This window comes from Neltuma alba, unplaced genomic scaffold (assembly GCF_004799145.2).
Source record: "Neltuma alba isolate B1F8T4 unplaced genomic scaffold, ASM479914v2 tig00013307_pilon, whole genome shotgun sequence".
In the NCBI taxonomy this organism is placed as follows: Eukaryota; Viridiplantae; Streptophyta; class Magnoliopsida; order Fabales; family Fabaceae; genus Neltuma; species Neltuma alba.
Genome location: NW_021637584.1, coordinates 17,259 through 43,230, shown reverse-complemented (window position 1 = coordinate 43,230; position 25,972 = coordinate 17,259). Strand labels below are relative to the sequence as shown.

The 25,972-nt window shown below is 32.4% G+C and overlaps 2 protein-coding genes across 2 annotated transcripts; both read right to left on the bottom strand.

Moving 5' to 3' along the window:
• Window positions 1-632: 632 nt before the first annotated feature.
• Window positions 633-5,387, bottom strand: LOC114736105 (receptor like protein 21-like). Its single transcript, XM_028923875.1, has 4 exons — window positions 5,096-5,387; window positions 3,812-3,892; window positions 3,268-3,414; window positions 633-2,836 (listed from the first exon to the last, which is right to left on the bottom strand). The coding sequence occupies exons 1-4, from the start codon at window positions 5,385-5,387 to the stop codon at window positions 633-635; spliced, it is 2,724 nt and encodes a 907-aa protein (XP_028779708.1).
• Window positions 5,388-18,526: 13,139 nt separating this feature from the next.
• Window positions 18,527-18,996, bottom strand: LOC114736106 (cysteine-rich and transmembrane domain-containing protein WIH1-like). Its single transcript, XM_028923876.1, has 3 exons — window positions 18,963-18,996; window positions 18,690-18,846; window positions 18,527-18,572 (listed from the first exon to the last, which is right to left on the bottom strand). Exons 1-3 carry the CDS (start codon window positions 18,994-18,996, stop codon window positions 18,527-18,529), a joined length of 237 nt encoding a protein of 78 aa, XP_028779709.1.
• Between the last annotated feature and the right edge of the window lie 6,976 nt (window positions 18,997-25,972).

The following is a 25,972-nucleotide window of genomic DNA, read 5'->3' as shown; positions in this document are numbered from 1 at the left end:
TATATCAAATACGAGCTGGATGGTACTTGTTGCTGAATCTTCGAAGATTTGCATTATCAGTTACAGTCTATTGTATGTTAGGTGCTAAAATTGGGTTTGATTGCACTGTACTTAAACGTATGAATCAACTTCAACATACTTTGGTGAATAAATCCGCAAAGCAATGTTCATAAATAAATTTTGATGATAGGAACAGAGAGGCAAAGACGAAATAGATACATCGATGATGAAGGATTTTGAGAAGGAGATCTCTGGGTAATACGCACACATGACACATACCTATGGGTTGGCGGGGGCTGTGGCTAAGGCAGCTCAATGGAAGGTTCCAATAATATTGTCAAAGCGCGTGAAGAAATATTAATGTAAATAGCCTTTATAAGGCTGCTTCGTGCTCTTATTTTTTTATTCGACCATTTATCATATAGTCAAAACAACCATACAACACGACGTTAGAAGTCCAATCATTGAACTGGAGGACCACGTAGAGAGAGACAAAGTAATGATTCAAATATTTCAATTTAGTTTCCTTCCTGATTACAAGAAGACTTAAAACTAGCAATCACTTGGTTATTGTTATTCTCGAGATGATCACCAGGCCATCTCTTACATGATCAGAATCTTATGAACTAAAACTAAAACGTTTTTCTATTTTGCCACCACTCATACAGATAACTTGTCACAGCTCTCTCTAGTATGAGTAGTCTGTAATTGCAAATGTAAGGGTTCAAATAAAAAACTATAATGACACCTATAAAAAACACCCCAAATGCTCCAGCAAAACTCCATAAAAAGGCATCTCGAAAATCATCCCCTTCCAAATGATGGGGTTGCTTGTTTTTCCCTGCTTTTGAGCAATTTTGTTGTAGAGGCGGACCACATAAAAAGGGGTTCCCTTCATAGTTGGCTGAATCAAAAGTTGCAAATTGATTTTTCATATCCGGTGTCCTTCCAGATAGATTGTTATGAGACACTGAGAAGACGGACAAGGAGTACAACTGAATTAGTTGTTCAGGAATGTGACCTGTCAATTTGTTGTGTGAAAGATCAAGGCTCTCTATCTGCTTGAGGTTGGAAAATGTTTCTGGAATAGGCCCCTTCAATTGATTGTTTGACAAATTTAATGCATGGATAGTGCCTAAGTATCCAATTTGTGAAGGAATCTCATCTGTCAATTCATTACTTGAGAGATCCATTCCAGACATGAAATTTAAAATGCTTCCTTTATAAGATTCATACCTTCTTTTTGTTGTAAAATCTACTTCTTGGTCTTTATACGATGTAACATTTCGTTTTTCTTCATCCATAGTAATCCCACCAGTCTCAACGTAAAAACCATACAATGACAACCTCGTGGTCCATGACACAATAAAATGTCCTATTTCGGTTTCCCCTCGTGCATCTATCTTCCCAAATGTGATGTTATTCAAGCAATATGGTATGCCTCCAGAAAGCTTATTTTGAGAAAGATCTAATAACCTAATATTCTTGAGCTCGCATAAACGTGTAGGAATAGGGCCTTCAAGTTTGTTTCCTTTTAACATGAGGATCCTCAAACTCAAAAATGAGCCATTCAATTTTGAAACTTGACCAGAAAAATTGTTATTCATCAAATTTAAAGTCAACAATAAAGGGGAATTAGCCAAAGTGGAAGGTAGAGGTCCCTTGAAATGGTTGCTCTGCAAATGTAAGTACTTTAACAATGGAAAATTTAGACAGATTGGCAAAGAGCCAATGAATTTATTTTTAGAAAGGTCTAAATATGTAAGTTTGGTCAAGTTGCAAAAACTTTCTGGTAGTGAACCTCTTAAAGAATTATTTGACAAAGTGAGGTAACTCAAATGTTGAAGGTTTCCAATCCAGCTAGGTAATTCACTAGATAATTGGTTGGCACTAATATCCAATATTCTTAATTCAGTACTATTCATGACCCCACCTTCAAGCTTTCCTTTGAAGTTATTGTTGTTGAGATCCAAAAGCAACAAAGACGTGAAATTTGATCCTATAGGAAGACATGGGCCGCTTAGGTGGTTGTTTGACAACTTCAAAAACCTCAATTCATTGTTACCTTGACCAAATTCTTGGGGCAAGTAACCAGATAAATTATTATTTGACAAGTCGAGATCATTCAATTGTCTCATTTCACCTATTGAAGTTGAGAAGCAACCTCGCAATAAAGTTAAAGACATGTTAAGAGAGATCAAGTTGGGAAAAATGAAGCCAATATGAGAAGGCATTTCATCTCTAATGGGGTTAGAGGAAATATCAAAATACTCCATTTGAAGCAATTTTGAGGTGGAATTGAGTTCAAATGGACCAGTGAAAAAGCTGTGGGTCAAATTGAAATAATTCAATTTTGTGTTGTTTGTCAAAAGCCAGGATGGGAAGGTCCCTGAAATGTTCAAGTAACTAAGCTGTAGAAACAACAAGTCATATTGATGAAGTAGAAAGGTAGGCATTCTTTTAGCTTTGGCTTCATTTAGAGTACAGTTGAGGATCATGAAAAACCTCAATTGGAAGGAAGGGATAAATGGGGGATTCTCTGTTTCAAGCCTCAGGTTGGTGTTAGAGCATAAAATGGAAAAGATTTTGAGGTTGGAGTTGTTGACAAGTGAAGAGAGTGAAAATGAGCCACTGAAATTGTTGTCAGACAAAACAAGTGCTGTTAGAGACCTCAAAGTATGAAAGAGTGAGAAAGGAAAGTTTCCTTCAAAACGAGTTCGAAGAAGATAAAGCGTGCGTAAGGACGTCAAATTGCCAAGGCATGGAGGGAGTTGCCCCTCAAATTCATTGTCGGTAAGATCCAATAATAAAATATTCTTCAAATTGCACAGGCCTCCTGCAACATGCACAATTTTCTTCATTAAATTTATTTCGTCAGAACAATGAATTTAAATTAATATTGGGCCCCAGGAAAAAAGCCTCAACATTGAGCCCACAAATGTAAATAAAAATAAATGATAAAGCCATTTCCTTTTATTAGTTTTAGCCCATCCATGTGTAAATACGGCTCGATCTTATTATTATTATTGTTTTGTCAATTGTTATTTGTTTTGACTACACTATTTTAAACTAGTGCCGCATGCCAATTAGGAGATGGATTGGAAATCGGTTTCATTGAACAGTCAACTCAATTTGCACGAACAAGGAAAATTTGACTGTTTAATTAAAATAAAAAAATTTTACCAGCAAATTTGATGTTTATTAGCAAATACTCAATTAATGGATTATTTTCTTTCCATCACAGATGCTATAAAATATGATGCGTACCTTGTTGTGGCAATGATCCATTGAGGTTGTTATTGCGTAATGTCAATACGGTGAGGGAAGTAAGAGATGTAACAGATTTTGGAATACCGCCTTCCAAGTAATTTTCATCAAGCCACAGCTCATCCAGATTACGTGAATGAGAAAGGTCTGTCAAATGCCAAATGGAAATCAATTGATAAGTATATATGTTGTTAAAATTTATTATAATGAATCTGCTAAGTAAGAAAACGTCATCTTATCTCTTACTTTTGACATTTCATTCAATTCTCTCAATTAAATATATAAATGCACATAAATTGTTCAGCTGAGATGATTATATGACAAAGGTAAATAATTTGACTTCCCAACAAAATCAAAAAAAAAATACAAAACTTTCTTATATTTAATGGAGAAAACTTTGTCCATATATTCCTTTTAGCATTTTTCTTAAAATGATGGCCCGGTAATCTTTTTTTCTAAAAATAGATATATTTTTTATGCCCGTTTCAGTAACTACATATGTCACTCAAAGTATAGGATAATATAGAAGACAAAGATTTAGGACCGAAATATGGGAATTCTGTGAGCATATTGTCTTGTAAGCTCAATGCTTCCAAGTTCACCAGCCTGAAATCGCCAAGCAGCCCTGTCCCACAAACAACATGTGATTAGTTACTATGAACGTTAGTGGGTATAAAGAATTATAAAAAATAATTCATATAATTAATATCATCATCCTCTTCATAATTTAACATGAAGTGAAAGTTTGATGATGTAGTTTTTATCAAGCTTGTTTTGGGCCCCTCTATATATCCAGGAAAATATCCTGCTTAGTAATTTATTTTTAGAAAAATATTTACAACACGAATCAAAATGTTTAGTATCTCAAACATTTTCTAAAATATCTTACTTGATTATATTTTTTAAAAAATGAGTAATAAAACTTTTGGTACTCAAATTTAATTTGTCTCCGTTATCAATTTGCTCTGTGAAGTTTAATTTTGATCAATCAAGTCCCTAAAGTTTCATACGCAATTTTACTCCCTTTGCCGCTATCTATAAGATATAAATGATTAAATTATGTAGATTATATAGTTTGTTGAAATTGCTTGAAGGCAATAAATATGTAAAAATGTATTTTTTTTCCAAAAATAATAAAAATGGTGAATGAGATAGAAATTGAGTAAGAAAAAAGATAAGTACGAGAGAGAATAAATGAAGGGATAAAACATATAATTAGTGGGAGAAAATATAAAAAAAAAAATTGGTTCAAATTTCATAAATAAAGCAAAGTGAGGGTTATCATCCTTGAATTAATGGTTAGAGATACGTTTAGGATTATATATCTTCAGACCATAATGGCTAATTTTGTATGATTACGAAACTTTAGGGACTTGATTTATAACAATTAGTTAAATTTCATGGACCAAATCAACAAGTGAAGCAAATTTGAGGGACGGAAAGTTTCATTATTCCAATAAGAAATTATCCACAACTATTTATCTAGAACTAGAATGGACTCTTACCCCGGCAAATCAGTGGGCTAAAAGAGGAAACCGATGAAAAAGAACAAGATAAGAGGCAATGAATGATATGATCATAATATTTTTAACTAATTTTTTACTGTAACTAATATGCTTTTACATGTTCAAAAATCACAGTTCAAAATGCTTATAAATATGTCGGTCTTAATTAACAATGTATGTCTATGTACCGTGTGTGTATACATATATGTATGTATGCATGAATGGTAGAATAGTTAAAAGAAAGAGGGTGACCTGACAAGTAATCCCATCTAAATACAACTCTAGAAGCTGGATGAAGGGGAGAAGAAGAAGCATTGAGTGACCATTGATGTGTCCCAACTCTTCAGCTCTTGTGTAACTCAAATCAATTACTATCACTCTGTGAGTAGAGTTGTCACACTGTACAGACTCCCAAGTGCAGCAATCAGAGAAGGTTTGGTTATTCCAAGAAGGAAGAGAAGAGCCACTTGGATAATTGAAAGCTTCTTTCAATTTCAGAAGAGCTTCTCTCTCTTCTTTCAAGCACCCCTCACTTTCTGCATGAAACCCTAATAGTAATATGAATATGGTTATGGCCCTCGCCCACCACACATCTTCTCTCACAGAATACCCCATTTTTCGGCATATGCTTCCTTGTTTGCCTACGTCTTCCATTACGTCCTCTCTATCTCTATATATATAGGCCAGAAGGAGGTTCATGTTGCTCACTAGTTGTCTTTAATTTGGCGAGAAAGCACTCAGACTCAGAAAAACGTAACGATCGAGTTGGGCAGTAACCGAAAAAACACGACTGTGGTGCGGGGGGGCAATATAGTCAATGGTCGGTGATCCCAAGACTTGTAAAGGTTAAAATTAATATACATTTATAAAATGAATGTCATGGAATAATTAAACAAATAAATCTGAAATATCTGATGAATTATTTAAACAACGTTGAGACAAATTAAAGCACAATTTTAGTGGAAAATATTTAACCAACCCATAGTACATGGCCTCATGTAGGCAATAATGGTTTGTCCTTGTACGGCCGGAGGGTCAGGAATTAACCACAATCAACTTTGAAGTGGTCGAACATACAAACAGGGGAATCGCAGTAAGATAACAAAACAAGAAAGAAAGAAAGAAAAGAAAGATGCATATCGAAACCACTTCAAATAGAAAGAAATTATTTCCATTTATTGCTTCAGTTATCAATTTAGTATATGAAGTTTAATTTCTATCAATAAATTTTTAATTCTGTATATAAGATATAATAACTAAGAAATGCATACTCGTGTGTGGTTCTATTTATGAGTTAAAAAGAAAAGATTTCATTTTATTTTATTTATAAGGAACACAATTAAATTTTTTACACGAATATATAATTTTATTTCTTAGAAATTATGGGTATTTATATTAAATATAAGTAAAATTAGAAAATTAAATCCCAAAATAATCTGACATGGACTATTAACTAGTTTAATTAATCTGAAAAACCAGGAAGAGGTCAAGATATGCTCTCCCAAAACGCACGATAGGGCTTAGGCTCTCTATTTCTGATGATCCCGTCTATCACCCTCACATGCTAATTTCTAATCAACAAGAATGATATTTACCAGAAAGTTATAATTGTGAGAGGAATTTAAAGTAGTTTCCGTGTTGAATCAGTCATGATTAAGACAAGTTATAAAGTTGCTGATGAGCAAAGAGGATGTGAATGGCGCGCACACATACATACATATATATATATATATATATCATACATGTCATTTCTTCAATTGAAGAAAACTACAATTTTGCTTCATAAGCAAGCTTCAACGTTGTCATAATTGACCCAGACTTGGAGTCGTTTGGTAAGAAAGAATAGAAAAAGACAAAGATTCGTTACGTTGCCCCAAAAATACACAATTGGGCTTAACGTAACCTCTCAATTTAAGGTGGCATGCATATTCGGTTGAACGTGCGAACAGGGGAGTCTTAAAAAGATGAGACTTTTCTGGTCCTTTTTTTTTTTTTTTACCAGCAATACTTTTACCACATCAACATCATGCCTGACATAAACTAATAACAATATAATTAATAGTGGGTATGTCAAAAGTGAAGTCGTTCCACATTGCTCAAGAGAGGGACCTTAAGTGTATATATGCTATCATATATTATTAGGCTAGTGAATGGGCCCAGAGGAGAATGAGGATCTCGCATGTGCGATAATGGCCCATCAGAGGAAAACAGTGGAAAACTGGTGCGGCGGCGAGTTGAGACAGGAAAATTTTCACAAGTGAACTTCAACGTTATCATATCTGACACAGACTTCCTATGGTTTAGTGTGAAAGGTTAGAAAAAGATCAAGATTTCATTGCCCCAAAATACACGATTGGGCTTAACGTAGCCACTCAATTTATGGTTGATCCTGACAATTGCTATCTATGTTCCCCACGCCTAACAAGTTTTATATTATTTATCACAACTGTTTAAAAGTCAGTGCATTTGCTTTTGACATTTCTGCACAATCCAACAAATTAAACTATGTGTTCATATGTGTTTAGCGCTTTTTTTCCTTTCTTTCTTTTTTTAAACTTTTGAATTAGTGGCAGACAGTAATTAATTGAGATTATAAGTGGGATCCCACAACTTTTTGTTTGTTTACAAGAAATCTTTCATACCATTAGATTATGAGACCATTATAGCACAGGTGAGTTTTAATCACTGAGTTATGATTAATTAGGATAATAATTCATTGAATTTGCGGTTTTGAACTTGCCAAGAGTCTCCGATATACGTCTCAAGAATAACACAATAGGGGGAAAAAAGATGATGTGTGTTTTTTTTTTTTTGGGGGGGGGGGGGGGGACATACAAACAGGGGAATCGTAGTAAGCTAATAAAAAAAAAGAAAGAAAGAAAGAAAGAAAGAAAATTGCACATCGAAACCACTTCAAATAAAAAGAAATTATTTCCATTTATTGCTTCAGTTATCAATTTAGTATATGGAGTTTAATTTCTATCAATTAAATTTTTTAATTCTGTATATAAGATATAAATAACTAAGAAATGCATACTCGTGCGTGGTTCTATTTACAAGTTAAAAAGAAAAGATTTCATTTTATTTTATTTATAAGTAACATCATTAAATTTTTTACACGAATATATAATTTTATTTCTTAGAAATTATGGGTATATATATATTAAATATAAGTAAAATTAGAAAATTAAATCCCAAAATAATCTTACATGGACTATTAACCAGTTTAATTAATCTGAAAAACTAGGAAGAGGTCAAGATATGCTCTCCCAAAGTGCACGATAGGGCTTAGGCTCTCTATTTCTGATGATCCCTCGTCTCACATGCTAATTTCTAATCAACAAGAATGACATTTACTAGAAAGTTATAATTGTGAGAGGAATTTAAAGTAGTTTCCGTGTTGAATCAGTCATGATGAAGACAAGTTATAAAGTTGCTGATGAGCTCAGAGGATGCGAATGTCATTTCTTCAATTGAAGAAAACTAGAATTTTGCTTCATAAGCAAGCTTCAACGATGTCATAATTGACCCAGACTTGGAGTCGTTTAGTCAGGAAGAATAGAAAAAGATGAAGATTCGTAACGTTGCCCCAAAAATACACAATTGGGCTTAACGTAACCTCTCAATTTAAGAGTGACCCTGACAGTTACCGGCAATAATGTTCACTGCACAATATTAGGGGGTGAACAGCAATAATATGAGATTACAAGTGAAATCAAATTTACAACCTTCCACTTACGGGAGGTCTTTCGTACCATAAGGTTACAAGGGCTCAGCATCTACTTTTTTGCATTAAAATTGAGTTTTATTCACTCAGTTATGACTAATCAGGATAATAATTCATTGAATAGAATTGATCTACTAAAACACGAATTCGTGGTTTTGAGCTTGCCAAAGTCTGCTATGTACGTACCAAGAATAATATAATGACAGGGTTCATTAAAAAAGAAAGAAAGGATGACATGCATAATGGGTTGAACATGCGAACAGGGGAGTCTTAATTAAAAAGATGATACTTTTCTGGTCCTTAATAGAAAACGTAATTAAAGAGTTAATATTAGCCTTATATATGAGATTTATTTCAAGAAAACATAATTAAAGAGTTAATATTAGCCTTATATATGAGATTTATTTCGTTAAAAAACAACAGGGGGAGAGACGCATACCATAGCCACTTCAAATAATAGAAAAATCATCTTCATTCAGTCCTTCAGTTATCAATTTAGTAGACAAAGTCTAATTTTTATCAATTAAATTTCTAAATTCTGATACGAATAACTAAAATATGAGGGTAAAAAATTAGTTAAAATTAGTTTAAAGTAATAAATGTGTAAAAAATTTATTTCGATTTTGAAAAAATATTCATACTTACGGAGAGAGGGGGTGAATGAGCAGAAAAAAGAGGTGTGTGAGAGATAATGAACGCAATAATATAATTAATGAGGGGGAAATTACAAAAATGATTAAAATTTCAAACATCTTTATGCCACGTTTGGATGAAAAAAAAAAATAAGAGGAGAGAAAGTTAAGGGAAGGAAAAATATTATCACCTCCCTTGTTTAGATGGAGAGAAAATTAAAGAAAAAGAATAAATATGTTAATGACTAAAATACTCTGATCTCTATGACAAAATATATTATGTTCAAAATCACTCCCAAAATCTGTCTTCTAATTAATGTTTTTGTGATTAAAATATCACAGTTTTAACGATTTAAAAATCTTAAGCAAAAATGTATATATTTTTGCAGTTTAAAAAAATTAACAACGTCTGCATTATATGCATGAATGATAAAATTAACACGTAACGAACCAAAGTTTCAATCTCTATTAAAAGAGGTACCTATATTTAGTGTTCAATAATATTTCGAATAAGATTGTCTCCAATAGGACGATATATATGTTTTAGTAAAAAAATAAATAAAATAATTATAAGGATGACGGTGACAAATGCCACCGGGCCCACCGCACCTATCCTCTCACTGAATATTTTACTCTTTTCTCATTATGCTTCCTCAATTTTGTTATAAATTCAGATCCAAAAAAAAAATTGTGTTATAAATTGATTTTATGTTCTAAAATGCCCTTAGTGCTACACTATTTACTCATTCAATGAAATTTCCAAGTCGACAGCCGGAAGGCGTACAGTGGAAGTTTTTTAATTTGTCCCATGTTTAATGAATAAACGTGTTTTTAGCCAACACATGCTACTGTCTCCTCTTACGCATCACCTCGTATTTGGAATTTACAAGTTTGTTTGAATTGTTATCCGCACATATTAAACATGAGTAAAATTAAAAAGTCATTAAAAACTGAGATTTTAATTTTAAAAATTTGATCCTATTTTAATTTTGATCTTTAAATTTGACTTTATTTTGATTTTGGTTCTTAAAATTCAAAACCAATAATTTTTAGTCCACAAAATTTAACTTCATTTTGATCAGCCTAAATAGTTTAGGTCTCTAAAATAAGAATCAAATTTTATGAGCCAAAACCATTGATTTTAAGATTCAGGAATCAAAATCAAAATGAGATCAAATCTTATGAACTAAAACTACTAGTTTCAAATTTTAGGAACTAAAGTCAAAATAAAGTCAAATTTCAAAAATTAAAGATGATATTAACTCTAAATTTTAATAGAGTTAATGACATTTAATATTTTTCTTAATTATAATAAAACAGTTAGGAGTGACTATATGATTTTTCAAGAAAATGAAAAATCTCTTTTTGATGGAATTTTTTAAGGGCGTTGTTGGAAACATGTTTGTGGAAAAAAATTTAATTATATGATATAAATAGCCTAATAACAACATAATCTAATATTCTAATTAGAGGAACGGTTAGTTGTGCGGCTGGATATAAAATAAAAAGATATAACATTGAATTTCTCGATATATTTATTTAAGTTGTTTAAATTCGAATAAATAACTCATTTTTTCTTATTTAATGAAATTATTTTACATTTCAGTATTATAACAAAAATATTTGCATATTTAATATTTAAAAATGTATTATTATCTTTATAAGAAAAATATTTATTATTTATTTTACTTTTTAGATTTAAAATGAAATGATATAACTTTTATAATTCCGAAAATCATGTCATTTTGGCAAAATGAAATTCTTGCAAAATTTTTGGAAGATGCTATTGGGAAGGTGTTTGCCAAACCTATGTTTTTATATGTATTTTTATCTATTTTTTGTGGGTTTTTGTCATAATTATTAGTCCTTAATTGCATTATTTGAGTATAATTTAAATTAGAGTGGTTTAACTTGAATTAGTGCATAATAGGAGTAAAATTGTTATAATTGTGATTAATTGATTTTTAAAGATAATTAATACTACCTTATTCTTGAATTGTAGTTGCAGGTTTTTGATAGATTTAAAAAATAAAATAAAAAAAAAGTGATAAAAAAAAAAAGGTAGGAGCAAAACGCTGCGTTTTGCTTCTACCCTAAAAATTCAGGTTATGATCATCATCTTCGTGGGCAAGCAGAGGAGGCGCTGGGCGGCGAACACAGCAGGAGGCAGATAGGAACTCGACGGAAGCCAGAGAAAAACGAGAGAGAAGGAGGCGTGGGAGACAGAATCATTCTTCCCTCAATTCCATCATCACCAGCGTCTTCTTCTTCTCAGTCTGACGGCGAGAAGGGCAGCGAGAGGGAGTGACGGCGTGACAGAACGAGGGACCAGATAACAGTGAGCTTCCACAACCGAAACACATCCTTCAGCATTCATCTTCGCTGTTCTTCATGGCTGAATAGCTAGAGTAATATTTATGGTTTGAACTTGGAGCTTCAAATGGGAGTTTTAGCTCTTCCAATCTTTACTTCTTTCATTGAAATTGTTATTTCTAAGTCTTAGAATGAATTTTATAATGTTTGAGTGTGTTGTAATGATTTATATTTGCATTGAGATTGATTGTAGTTATTGGAATCTTTGATTAGCATATGATATTATACTGTGATTAGCTTTAATTTCTCTGCCTTGTGTTGGGTGAGACTATGTTTTGAAATTATTGTGAGCATTCAGTGATGATTCAAGATGACTTGGTTATTAGACTAAAAATGTTAATTGCTTTTCTTTGATTCTCTTTGACTAATTGTGCTGAAACAGTTTAATTGTGAATAATTAATATGTAAAGTGACTTGGTATTGATTATTCTAATTAAACTAAGTCTAAGGAGTGGCACTTAGAGTCTTTTGAATTTAATTAACTCCCAAATTAATTGAAGTAATGATAATCTTAATCATTGTGCTAGAGGATTGTTTTTCCACCTGCGGTCACTTGTAAATTCTCTTTGTTTATTTTATTCATATCCATTTTATAAACTAAAAATCAAAAAAATTATTTACTCATTTTGCATCCTTTTATATTTTTCCAATTAGTTAGTTAAAAAAAATCAATCCCTTTCCAAATCAATTCTTTATTTTTTATACTTAGTTTGCTTGTAATTTTAAATAAAGGTTTTTCAAAGTAAAACTACCTGAGTTTTGCACTATATTGTATTGCTTGGATTTATTTTTGATTAGGAATCCTAAGAAGAACGACAAAGCCTCTCATAAGTGTTCATGGAGAAAAATTTAATTATATGATATAAATAGCCTAATAACAATATAATCTAATATTTCTAATTTAATTTTTAATATTTTAATAGAAGAAACCGTTAGTTGAGTGGCTGGACACGTGAAGAAAGAAAAGCTGTTGGATATTCTACTTTTATGAGAACATACTCATAGAGGAAAACCTAATTATATGATATAAATAGCCTGATAACAAAATAACTTAGTATTTCTAATTTTTATTATTTTAATGGAACACATTGTTAGCTATATGGCTGGACACGTGTTGACAAAATGGCTGCTAACTACTCTATTTATATGTATATACATATATATATATATATATTGATGATTGATGATAAATGTAGCCCAGGTCACTTTTCCTCCATATATAGGATCTGAAGAATTCTCCCCCGTGCCCCGATATAATAGAAAGCGATAAAGGCTCCTTTGGCCCATAATACACGGTGACATGTCTCTGATCTGACAGCCATAACTACTCAAAGCAATGCTCGCGCTTTGGCATCCAAATGAATGCCCATTCAAGGAAATCTGAGGGAATTAATCTAATCAACTAAGTTTGCCAAACAGTTATACCAATTCTAAGTCATGTTCGTTCCATACAAAATCATGCTTTCTTCACCATAATCCAAATGACTAATTTTTTTCCACTGAGGGGATCCAAGTCCTTTTTTTTTTTGAGTAGGATGGTATCGCTGTCTCAGGGTATCCCAGTACAACCGGCCAGACTAATCCCCAATGCATTCGCAGGTATCGAACCCATGACATGGTAGGGAAGGCGCCTTGCGTTCCCGTTTGCGACTAGTCGGACCCGACCCTTATAGGCAGGGGATCCAAGTCCTTGCTTCCGAGGTTGCACCACAAAACGTGGAAAGTGAGTGAAACAGAGGTGGTTGGTTTGGCCCCTCCCTTTTTGTTTGTTGTGTTGAATGTTACTATTTGGATATGGTAGCTTCATATGCAATATACTACCTCCGATCTTTAATATAAGATCCTGTTTGACTTTTATTTTGGTTCTAAATATAAAACCCCAATTCACTTTGTCTCTCATATTTATACATTTTTTTTCAAAATAGCCCTTCTAACAATGATAGTTCTAATTAATACACTTGACTAGTAAGGATATTTTAGGAAAGACAACACCTATTTAAGACAAATAACTAACTCAACTTATTTTCTTAATTTTCTCAAATTAGTCAACTGGCTCTTATAATTAAGACTAGAGGTAGTAGTTACTCTGTGTGTATATATGCTGAGTTGAATATTAATAATACAAGAAAAATTTGGTTAAAAGTCATTGTTTAAAAATTTAATCAGCTAAAAAAAACCTAAATTTGAGTGAGCGCAACATATCATCAATAATGTATAACAATCATTAATACAAAAATCATTTACATACAGTAAAAGATATGTTACACTTATGGATCATACTTATACGAATTCAAATTTAAATCATTTTAGCCAGTTAAATTTTCAAACATGGATCTTTCACCAAATTTCCCATAATACAATTGCTATTCCCATCCATTGCATATATATTTTCGATAGGAGATCATGATTATGACATTCGTGTGGATCTTATTTTCAGAAATATTCATCGTAAGGAGTAACACAGCACGATGGTCTTAGTAAAGCCAACCAAGACCTGAAAACCAAGTCACAACCAAACAAACAGTAGGGCAATATAGTCAATGGCCGGTGATCCCCAAGAACAAAATTAATATGTATGAAATGAATCTCTTTAAACAATTAAAAAATGACAAATCAGACACTTATCAATCCCCTATTTTGGGCGTGATCAGAATTTATGACCCATAAGACAACTCTGATCTATTATAAATCTGACATCTCATGTATTATTCAAACAAATCTGGGACAAAGCGCAGTTTTAGCAGAAAACATTTAACAAAACCATAGTATAGAGTAAAACCAAATGTAGCCGCAAATCATCAGAACCTAAGCCCTGTTGGGTACGTAGTAAATTCTCGCAAATTGTAGGCATGAGGGATATATAGTTCAAAAATCAGCTTCAATAAGCTCAGTTCCAGGCATTGGGTGCACAGAGAATTTATGTGCCATCCTATAGTGGTTGGCTATATTAGTTGAGTTGACTCATAGTATCTGTTGCAGGTTACGCACTAGACTGAGAAAGAGAGAAAAAAGAGAGGGGTAATGATATATGCATATATACTCTCAATCTCAATGGAGACGAAAAGAATAAACAAAAGGGGAATAAACCAAGGGCTATAATTACCTGTAATTTTTTTGCAGCTAATTTTAATGAAAGGGTCCCACATGGATCCTGGGCGAAGAATTTGCAGAAAGCCGAGAAAGAAACAACAGAAAAGGATATCTATAATTGGCCAAAAACTTTCAGTTTTAGGTGGTATATTTGGTAAAGCAATGAGCCAGTTTTATCATAAAACTAGAAATACAGCTCTAATATTTATTGATGATGTTAAGAATCGCTTGCTCAAGATAATTGAGACCTGTGTTTAATTATATTTGTTTAATCAACGTTCACAACCTCTTTGGACTAGAAGTAAGCGATGGAATAATACATTTTTCATCAATAAAAGTTCTTGGCATTGGTTCATATGGCTGGAATGAACCAACATTAGATTTTGAAATATCAGTTAATAAATTGAATTTGTTTGCTACTTTTGCATCCCTGATTAGTATTGTTAATCTCATATATGATAATAATTGCAGTTAATGCCTGGATACAGGGCAAACTGTGAAGTAGCTTGAAGGAACCACTTGAACTACGTATGTTTGGCAAGACAGTATTTTGATCACAAACCTTATATGATATACATATAACAGTAAACATAGCAAGAGGTTCTTGTGGGTGGTAGTGATTCATGCTTCATAAATATTGATGAAGTTAAGCTCATTATCTTCTAAACGATTGGAACAGAGAGACAGAGATGAAATAGATGAATGTGAATAGCCTTTATAAGGCTGCTTCATGCTTTGCTCTATTCCCTGTGTTTAAAAAAAAAAAAAAAGATTGAAGATCGAAGACAACAAAGTTCATCTCATTAGGTGACCTTAGCTACGTAGACGCTTTATACATAGAGATTAGGGAAGCTAGATAATTAACTTGGAGAGATTAAAAAAAATTAGTTAACTTAATCATTTGTAACAAATATATATCGACTCCTTTAAATTATCCATATTCAATAATATACATTGGAATTACCCATGAGTGGAAATACCTTATAATCAATAGGGATATTTTGATAACACATTATAAATTTGGAGCATAAAGTAAATTGAAATACGAGCATTATATTTAGGACCCTAAATTACATTTACTTTTTTGGTAAAAGAATGTTAAATTTACTTTTGCCAGTGGTGCTAGTTTGCTGCATATATCGCTGCTACCTTAACGTACATTTCGGACTATAAATCTTCTCAAGGGAATACATATGAAAAGTGTCCATTGATATGAACTATCTAGATTTACCCCTTTTTCCATTTAGATAATTTTGGTATCATATATTTTGATAATTAGATTGTTAACACCTTTTCTTTTTGGACCTGAAAGAGATTGTTTCTTCCTTATCCTTGAACTCTTGAGAAAAAGCGCTGGGTTTGGTAATTTCATAACTCATACATTGAATTCAGTTCCAAGAATGTAAATATAACACTTATTGCAAAGAAATGCGTCCCTTTACATTATTATTTTGAGGAGCACAAAAATTGTATGAGAAAAAAAATGAAACCAAAAAGGGTTAACAAGAACAAAGCAATCAAAAGCAGCAATCTAAGACGCAACAACAACAGAGAGCAGCACAACTGCAATGAAAAAAAGAAAAGGAGACAAAACAAAGTTAATATCAGGTAATGATCAATTGGAAAAGAAATGAAGATTCATTTAAAAAAAAATTTGAAAACAGAGATATTTTGGGAACTCACCATCCCTCCCAAAAACCATCACCCCTACTCGTGGTCTGTTGTTGTGAAACACTCTGTTTTGGATCCCAAGAAACATTATCGTTGGAAGGATACCCCATTGGCGGGGGAGCACTCACAGTCGGCGGCAACGGATATGCCATCATCGGTGAAGGATATGACCCTGCAAATTCATCATATAACATCTATAATCTCATTAATTAATAATGTTAATCCCATTCACAAACACAATATAATGATATAGCACCATGGTAGCTTGTTGTGAAAGAGAAAACTTACCCGGAGGATCTTGCTGATTGTAATGATGATTCATGGTTGCTGAATAATATTGAAGTGCGATGATCTTATGAACTATATGAAGATACAGGCAGACCTGAAAATAAGTTGAGATTGAGATGCTATATAGAATGCACACACACATAAATAGGCATAGGTGGGCGGCTATGAACAGTGCGAAAGCGCGGGGGAAAGGCAGATTTGGGGAAGGGATCGACCTTTACAGGTCAAAGGCTGCTTAATGCTCTGAATCTCCCTCTCAAAGTTGACAATATTATCAATTGTGCCTTTACCGTTTGAAATGAGAACCAAAGATGCAGACGAGAGGAATCATTCTGTGAGTAGCTTTATTCGTCGGGGTCCACCAAATGCAACTTCAACCCACTTTGGTGATTTAGGCGTTATAAATAAATCCGAAAAGCAGTGTTCTTAAATAAATATTGATGATAGGAACAGAGAGGAGATTGCCAAGTTACACGCGCACAAATACATATGGGCTGGAGGTGGTGGCTAAGGTAGCTTAATGGAAGGTTCAAACGATATTGTGAAAGCTTTGACCAAAAAAAAAAATGATATTGTGAAAGCGCGTGAAGAAATATGAATGTGAATAGCCTTTATAAGGCTGCTTCTTGCTCTGTTTCCCTGTATTTATTTGCCCAAAGGACACAAAAAAGATAAGGAGGCAGACCATGAGAAGAAGGGAAAAAAACATTAATGATGATGACCAAAGACAACTCAGTTACTCCCTCCATTTATAAAAAGAACAAATCATTTCGTCCCATTAGGTGGGATCAGTTGTAAGATCAAGGAAGTAGTAACAGAGTATTTGGGGGAATTACTTGGACGTGAGAAAGCAGTAAAGTTTAGGCATTTATGAAGCGGCCAAACTTGACCAATTGAGTTTGCTACCTGCAAGTCACAAGACACGAAACGTATTTCATTACAACATTTTTAACAAAGATTAACTTATATATGCCAATTTTCTTCGTATATTTTAGATGCTAAAAGATTGTGAATCTAGATTACATTTACTTTGCCGCTAAAAAATAGGGTTAAGGTGCAATTTTTACCTTGATCTTATTTTTAACGCGTAATTTTGCCCCTGATCTTTCAATAGTGCAATTTTGTCTTTGATATTATTTTTGAAGGGTAATTTTGCTCTTTATCTTTTATTTTTGAGGTGCAATTTTGTTTCTAATATTTAAATTGCATAAAAAAATATCAGGGTCAAAATTGCATCATTAAAAAGATGAGAGGCAAAATTGCACCTGAAAGATAAGATTAGAGTCAAAATTGCATCTTAACCCTAAAAAAATATTACATTTACTTATGCCTGTGGTACTAGTTTGCTGCATATATCGTTGCCACCTTAATGTACAGTTCGAGCTTGAATTCTTAAGGGATATATATAGATATATGGAAGGTGACCATTGATATGAACTATCTAGATTGAACCCTTTTCTCATTTAGAGAACTTTGATATTATATATTTTTATAATTAAATTGTTAACCATTTTCTGTTTTGGACCTAAAAGAGATTGTGTGTTCCTCATCCTTGAACTCTTGGAAAAGAGTGCAAAACTGAGTTTGATAATTTCATAACTTGAATATGGTTCCAAGAATGTGAATATAATATTTTTCCGGTTCTTAATATATAATCTAATTTAAGAGTTTATGTTAGTCTTATATGTAAGACCTATTTTAAATGTTTATTAATTTTTTTTTCAAATTAACCTTATTGATATTCCTCCACTAATAGGGAATTAATAAAAATGTTTAGTGTGCTTTAGAAAAAAAATCATATTAACTAATTTAACTAACATCTTTAATATACTCAAATTAGTTAATTATGACCAGAGGAGTCCTTATTACAAGGAACACATCCCTTTACAATATTATTCCGAGAAGTACAAAATTGTACGAGAAAAAATATGACACCAAAAGGGACTAACAAGAACAAATAACATAAAAAGCAATCAAAAGCAGCAATCCAAAACACAGCAGCAGCAGAGAGCAGCACAACTGCAACGAAGAAAAGAAAAAGAGAAAGAACAAAGTTAATATTGGGGACTAAATTTAAATAGAAACGAAGAAACCAATAAAAACTCATTAAAAAAAAGAGATATTTTGCCAACTCACCATCCCTCCCAGAAGCCATCACCCCTACTTGTGGTCTTCTGTCGAACACTCTGTTTTGTGTCCCAAGAAACATCATCCTTTGAAGGATACCCCATTGGTGGAGGAGCACTCACAGGCGGCAGAGGCGGATATGCCATCACCGATGAAGGATATGACACTGCAAATTCATCATATAACATATGTAATCTCATTAATTAACAATGTTAATCCCATTTACAAACACAATAGAGTGATATAGTAGATTAGTAGCATTTTGTGGAAGAGAAAACTTGCTGGGAGGATCTTGTTGGTTGTAATGATGATTCATGGTTGTTGAATGCGATGCTCTTCTGAACTATATGAAGATGCAGGTAGACCCGAAAATGAGATGAGATTGAGATGCTATATAATATAATGCATATATGTGTGTGTGTGTGTGTGTGTGTATCGGTATAGGTGGGTGAATGGTGGGCGGCTATGAACTGTGTGAAAGCGCGTGGGAGAAGGCAGATTCGGGGAAGGGGTTGACCTTTCCATGTCCAAGGTTGCTTAATGCTCTGTGTTTCCCTCTAAAAGTTGACAATATTATCTACTTTGCTTTACCATTTGAAATGAGAGACAAATATATAAACAACAGAGGGATCAACCACCATAGTCCCATAGAAAGTCTTTTCGGATTATTTCTTCCTTTGTCCAAAAAAGGTTGCAGAGTTCAGAAGCTTCATATTCATCTTGGACCATTCATCGTATGGTCAACAACTATAAATGCTTCATTACAAGTCTAATAATTAAAATCGACTTCAACGTAGAGAAAGATAAAGAAATGGTTCAAACCAGGTTATTAATTTCCTTTCAGATCATAAGGAGACTTCAAATTGGCAATCTTTTGGTTATTATGATTCTAGAGAGTTGATCACCATATATTACATGATCGAAATCTTATGAACTACAACCAAAAGGCTTTTCATTTTTGCCTCCACTAATACAAATAGCTTGTTATAACTCTCTCTAATATGAGGAGTTTGTAATTGCAAATGTAAGGGTTTGAATAAAGAACTATAGTGACACCTAGAAAAAAAGACACCAAATCCTCCAGCAAAACTCCATAAGAAGGCCTCTTGAAAATTTTCTGCTTCCAAATGATGAGGTTGCTTGTTTCTCCCTTCTATTTATTTATCACTGGATGAGCAATTCTTCTGTAGGAAGGACCACATAGAAAAGAATTCCCTTCATAACTACTTGATCCAAAAGTTGAAAATTGATTTTTCATGTCAAGTGTCATTCTAGATAGATTATTATGAACCACAGAAAAGACAGACAAAGAGTATAATTGAGTTACTTGTAGGAATGTGGCCCCTCAATTTGTTGTATGAAAGATCTAGGCTCTCTATCTGCTTAAGGTTGGAAAGTATTTCTGGAATAAGCCCTTTCAAATGATTGTTTGACAAATTTAATGTATGAATAGTATTTAAGCATCTAATTTGTGAAGGAATTTCACCTATCAACTGATTACCTGAGAAATCCAAACCAGACGTGAAATGTAAAATGCTTCTTTTGCAAGATTCATACCTTCTTTTTGATATGAAATCTATTTCTTGGTCTCTATACAATGTAACATCTTGTTTGTGATCTCCATTTATAAGTTTATCACCAATTGTCATGTGAAACATATAGCTAAACACCCTTGTAGTCCAGGACAAACTAAACTTTCCTATTTTGGTCTCCCCAAGCCTGTGCGTCCTTCCAAATATTATGTTATTTAAGCAATATGCTATCCTTCCAAAAAGCTTATTTTGGGAAAGATCTAATATGCTTATCTTCTTGAACTTACATAAATATATAGGAATAGAACCTTCAAGTTTGTTTTCTTTCATGATGAGAACCCTTAAATTCAAAAATGAACTCAACAATCTCAGGACTGGACATGAAAAATTATTCTTCATCATATCTAAAGTCGACAACAAGGGGGTATTGGCCAAAGTAGAAGGTAGAGGTCCAATGAAATGGTTGTTTTGCAAATGCAATGCAAGTACTTCAACAATGGCATGTTCAAACAGCTTGGCAAAGAGCCAATGAATTTAGTTTGAGAATGGTTAAATCACTACAAAAAAACATGTTTTTAGCGACGGAATTTTTTATTTAGCGACGAAATTAGCGATAGATTAGTGACAGAAATGGATTAGCGACGAAATTTGTTCCGTCGCTAATTCATTTGTCGATAATTGATTAGCGACGGAATTGAAATTCCGTCACGGACTAGCGACGAAAAATTCCGTCTCTAATTACTAACAGAAATTTTTCATCGCTAATCCATCACTAATTCTTGACAGAAATTTTCGTCACAAATTAGAGACGAAAAAATTGTCACAAATTAGTGACAGAAAAGTTCCGTTACTAATCCATCACTAACCCAATTTTTGAAAAAATAATAATAAAATGTCACGTGGCACCTCTACCATTCGCCACGTCATCACCAGTGACCACCTTCACGTGTACTGCCACCTCACCTCTGCTTGCCACGTGTCGCCATCACATAATTCCCTCTTCAAAGTAACTTCTCCATGACTCAAACCCAGGACCTCCTCTGTGCGCGCGTGCGGCTTTATCAATTGAGCTGCAATGAACCTGTTGATTTATTATGTAAAATTAAATATATATATATATAATATTATTTTACACAAACAATTATATATATACATATATATTATTAAAAACTAAAAATATACTATATGATAATTTTAATCATAACTATTTTAATGAAAAAATAATTTTTAAATATTTGTTTTACATTTGTTTTATAATGTTTTATTTTTTAAAAAAATATTTTTAATATAATTTTAATTTCTAACTACACTAATTTTGAATTTTAAATCATAAATAATTTTTTTATAAATATTTTTTAAAGTTATTTTTTAATTAACATTGATAAGATATACAATTTAATTATATATGTATTATATTACACTATATTATATTATCTATATGTGTTTTATATATTTGAACAAAATCATTTACAATTAGTCAAAAAATCTTGTTATTGAAAAAATAACTACTATAATAAAATCTAATAAATTATTCTATATAAAAAATTAAATGATTTGAATAGATTATAATAAACAGTATTCTCCTACTTGTATATATATCCTATGTAATTTATTTTCTTAAAATTATTTGTACATACCATTTGATTTTATATTGAAGACCAAAATTAATCTATATCATGGGTATTAATTATATCATAATTAAATTTTATTGTTTAATGATTGAAATTCAAAATTCACTTCAATATTAGTTTGCATTCATATAAATTTATTTTTTGGTTTTGAATTTCTATCATATATTGTATATTTCAATATATTGTACATATGATAAAATTATTTCTTTCTTATATCAATTTGTATAAGAAATTTATTAATATTCTTATTATATTTTTTAATTATTATTAATAATCAAGAGGAATTTATTTTAACAAAATATAAACAAGTTTTCTAAGAAATTGTGTTTCTATTTTCAGTATATACATAATGATAATATGAATGATGACGATATCTTCATTAATACCAACTCCACAAATATATCAATTTATTTTATAATTAAAAATATTTTTAAATCATTATATTCTTAATTGTTATTATATAAATTTTTGTAAGATTATAATTTAAGATAATGAAATTTAAAATTAGCGACGGAATAGAATTAGCGACAGAATTAGTGACAAAAACTTCTGTGACAAACAATTTAGCGACAGAATTAGCGAAGAAAATTTTTTACGGAAAAAATTTCTGTTGCTAAATATTTATTGACGGATTTTTTGACAGATTAGCGACGGAATTTAGCAACAGACAGAAATTCCGTTGCTAATCCATCCCTAATATTAGCGACGGAAAAATTCCCTCGCTAATCCATCGAAAAAATTAGTGACAGAATTTCCGTCGCAATTCCGTCGAAAATTAGCAACGGAATTTGTTTCCGTTGCTAATCAACTATTTTTTTGTAGTGAATATGTAAGTTTAGTTAGGTTGAAAAAGCATTCTGGCAATGAACTTGTTAAGGAATTCTTAGACAAAATGACGTAACTCAAATGTTGAAAGCTTCCAATCCAGTTAGGTATTTCACCAAATAATTGGTTGGCACTAATATCCAACATTCTTAATTTAGTACTATTAATTATCCCAGCACTTGAAAATTTTCCTTTGAAGTTATTGTTGCTGAATAATAAATATGTGAAATTTGATCTTATGGATAGATATGGGCCACTCAAGTTGTTGTTGGACAACTTTAGAAACCTCAATTCATTGTTATCCTGACCAAATGCTTGAGGCAAGGGACCAAACAAATTATTATTTAACAAGTGAAGATCATTCAGTTGTCTCATTTCACATATTGAAGCTGGGAATCGACCTTGCAATCAAGTTGAAGACATATTAAGAGAAATCAAGTTGGGAAAAACGAAGCCCATATGAGAAGGCATTATGAGAAGGCATTTCATCTCTGATGGGGTTAGATGAAATATCAAAAGATTCCACGTGAATCAATCTTGAAGTGGAATTGAGTTCAAAGGCACTAGTGAACAAGTTGTGAGTCAAATTGAAATAATTTAGTTTTGTGTTGTTTGCCAAAAGCCGGGATGGGAAGGTTGATGAAATATTTTGGTCCCTAAGGTGTAGAAGTTGCAAGTCATATTGATGAAGAAGAAAGGTAGGCATTTTGTTATTGTTCACTTCCCTCAGACTACAATTACAGATGCTGAAAAGTCTCAAGTTGAAGAAAGGGATAAATGGGGGATTCTCAGTTTCAAGCTTGAGATTGGCGTTACAGCATGAAATGCCAAAGATCTTAAGGTTGGAGTGATTAGCAAGCAAAGAGAATGAGAATGAGCCACTGAAATTGTCACCAGAAAGAAAAATTGCTTCTAGGGACATCAGAAAAAGAAAAAGTGAGAAAGGAAAGGTGACAAATTCAATTATTTTTATATATTTTGATATCTTTAATATGGGTTTTGTCAACTTAATTAGTCCTTTTGGTTTTAATTGATTATTAATTAATTTAATATGTTTTATTTTGAATTATCACTTTAGAAGGGCAAAATTGTTATATTTTGGTTTAATTGTGATTTATTGATTTTTAAAGACAATTAATGCTACTTTACTCTTGAATTTTGATTACAGGTTTTTGGAAGATTTAAAAATAAAAATAAAAATAAAAATAAAAGAAGAGAAAAAAATAAAAGAAAAGAAAAATAAATTTTTAAAAAAAGAAACAAAATAATAATAAAGGGGCGTTTTGCTCCCATCCCTAAATCAATTAATCATCATCATCTTCAGCCGAGAGAGGGACAAGGTGGGCGACGGCAGGGAAAAGAAAAGAGCGAACAGAGCAGAGGCATACGAGAGGGAACCAGAGCTCGACGGCGACAGGCCAACCTTCAGCATTCTCCCGGCATCACCTTCATCTTCTTCCCCGCGTATTCTTCCTGGTGGCAGAGAGGAGGCGAGAGAGAGTGAAGACCAGAGGAGTTGACGGTGAGCAGAACGGCGAACCAGAGACCAGCGACGTGAGAGGCAGACCAGAGGAAGCTCGATGGCGAAACCATCCATCATCTTCCATGTCCACTCAAATCCATTACCATCATCGATTTCGCCTTCTCCTTCTTCTCGGCGTGACAGAACCAGAGACTAGAAAACAAAGAGCTTCCACGGTGAAATCACACCTCCAGATTCCATTTTCATTGTTCTTCATGGCTGAACCGAATTGGAATTTTGGCGGAGCTGTAGTGATGCTTAGGAGCAGCTAAATCCTTTCAATGCTCCAGAGCAATGGTTATGGCTTAAACTTAGAACTTCAAAGGGGAGTTTCAACTCTTCCAATCTTTACTTCTTTCATTATAATTATGATTTCTAGGTTTTAGAATGAATTTTACAATGTTTGAATGTATTGTGATGATTTATATTTATATTGAGATTGGTTGTAGTTGCTGGAATCTTTGATTAGCATTTGACATTATGCTGTGATTAACTTTAATTTTCTTACATTATACTTGATTAGACTATGTTTTGAAATCATGATGAATATTCAGTGGTAATTTAAACTGGCTTGGTTATTGAACTAAAAAGGTTAATTGTTTTTCCTTGATTCTCTTTAGCTAATTGTGTTGAAAGAGTTTCATTGTGAGTAATTAATATGCAAGGTAGCTTGGTATTGATTATTCTAATTAAACCGAGTCTAAAGAGTGGCCCTTAGAGTCTTTTAAATTTAGCTAACTCCTAAATTAATTAAAATAATAATAGCCTTAATCATTATGCTAGAGGATTGCTTTTCCATTTGCTGTCACTTGTTAACTCTCTTTGCTTACTTCATTCATATCCATTTTATAAACTAAAAATCTAAAAATTATTTATTCATTTTGCATCCTTTTAAATTTTGTCAATTAGTTAGTTAAAAAAAAAAATCAATCCCTTTCCAAGTCGATTCTTTATTTTTGATACTTAGTTTGCTTAGGATTTCAAATAAAGGCTCCTCAAAGTGAAACGACCCGAGTTTTGCACTATATTGTATTGTTTGGATTTATTTTTATCGGAAACCCCAAGGCAAACGACAAAGGCTCTCATTAAAAGGTTCCTTCAAAATGATTTTTAACAAGACGAAGTTCACGCGTATTGCTAAGGCACATAGGAAGTTGCCCCTCAAATTCATTGTAGGAAAGATCCAATGCTACAAGATTCTTTAGATAGCAAGAGCCTTCTGCAACACATACCATTTTTATTTATTAAAATTATTTAATCAGTTCATCAATTAACAAATTGATAAAACTTTGAAGTGATCTTAAAGCTTTCAACTTTGAGATTAACTGACATTTTTTAAAACTGGTTTCTATGGGCTAAATTTACCCTTATCTACTTTGATCACATTTAAACTAAGAATTTCATGAAAAAAATATGATTCGTACCTTGTTGTGGCAGTGATCCAGTCAGGTTTTTAAAGCCTATTGACAAGTGGGTGAGGGAACCAAGAGACATAATAGATTGTTCTGGAAGACTACCCTCCAAGTTATCTAAAGCACGCACCAGAGACTTAAATTAAGTGAATGAGAAAGATATGTCAAATGCCAAATGGAAATGTTCATTGAGCAAGTTTCTAACAATATATATAGACACACATCATGGCATGTTGAAGAAGCTATTTGGATGGATCATTTAATCTAAATAAAATGTTTTAATGAATTGTTCTGCTATTTCTTAGTCTTTATACATTGTCAAAATTTATTGGCCATTTATCTCCTTGCATGTTTAGTCATGTGTCCATAA

Excerpts from the sequence above, each read along its gene's own strand:
- LOC114736105 (XM_028923875.1), bottom strand. The coding sequence starts at position 5,387 with ATGGGGTATTCTGTGAGAGAAGATGTGTGGTGGGCGAGGGCCATAACC. Across the intron at positions 3,893-5,095 it reads AGAGTTGGGACACATCAATG|GGCTGCTTGGCGATTTCAGG; the intron begins GTCACTCAATGC and ends TTTGTGGGACAG. Across the intron at positions 3,415-3,811 it reads CACAGAATTCCCATATTTCG|ACCTTTCTCATTCACGTAAT; the intron begins GTCCTAAATCTT and ends GGCATTTGACAG.
- LOC114736106 (XM_028923876.1), bottom strand. The coding sequence starts at position 18,996 with ATGAATCATCATTACAACCAACAAGATCCTCCCA. Across the intron at positions 18,847-18,962 it reads CAACCAACAAGATCCTCCCA|TGTCATATCCTTCATCGGTG; the intron begins GCAAGTTTTCTC and ends ATGAATTTGCAG. Across the intron at positions 18,573-18,689 it reads GATGGCTTCTGGGAGGGATG|TTGTGCTGCTCTCTGCTGCT; the intron begins GTGAGTTGGCAA and ends TCTTCGTTGCAG.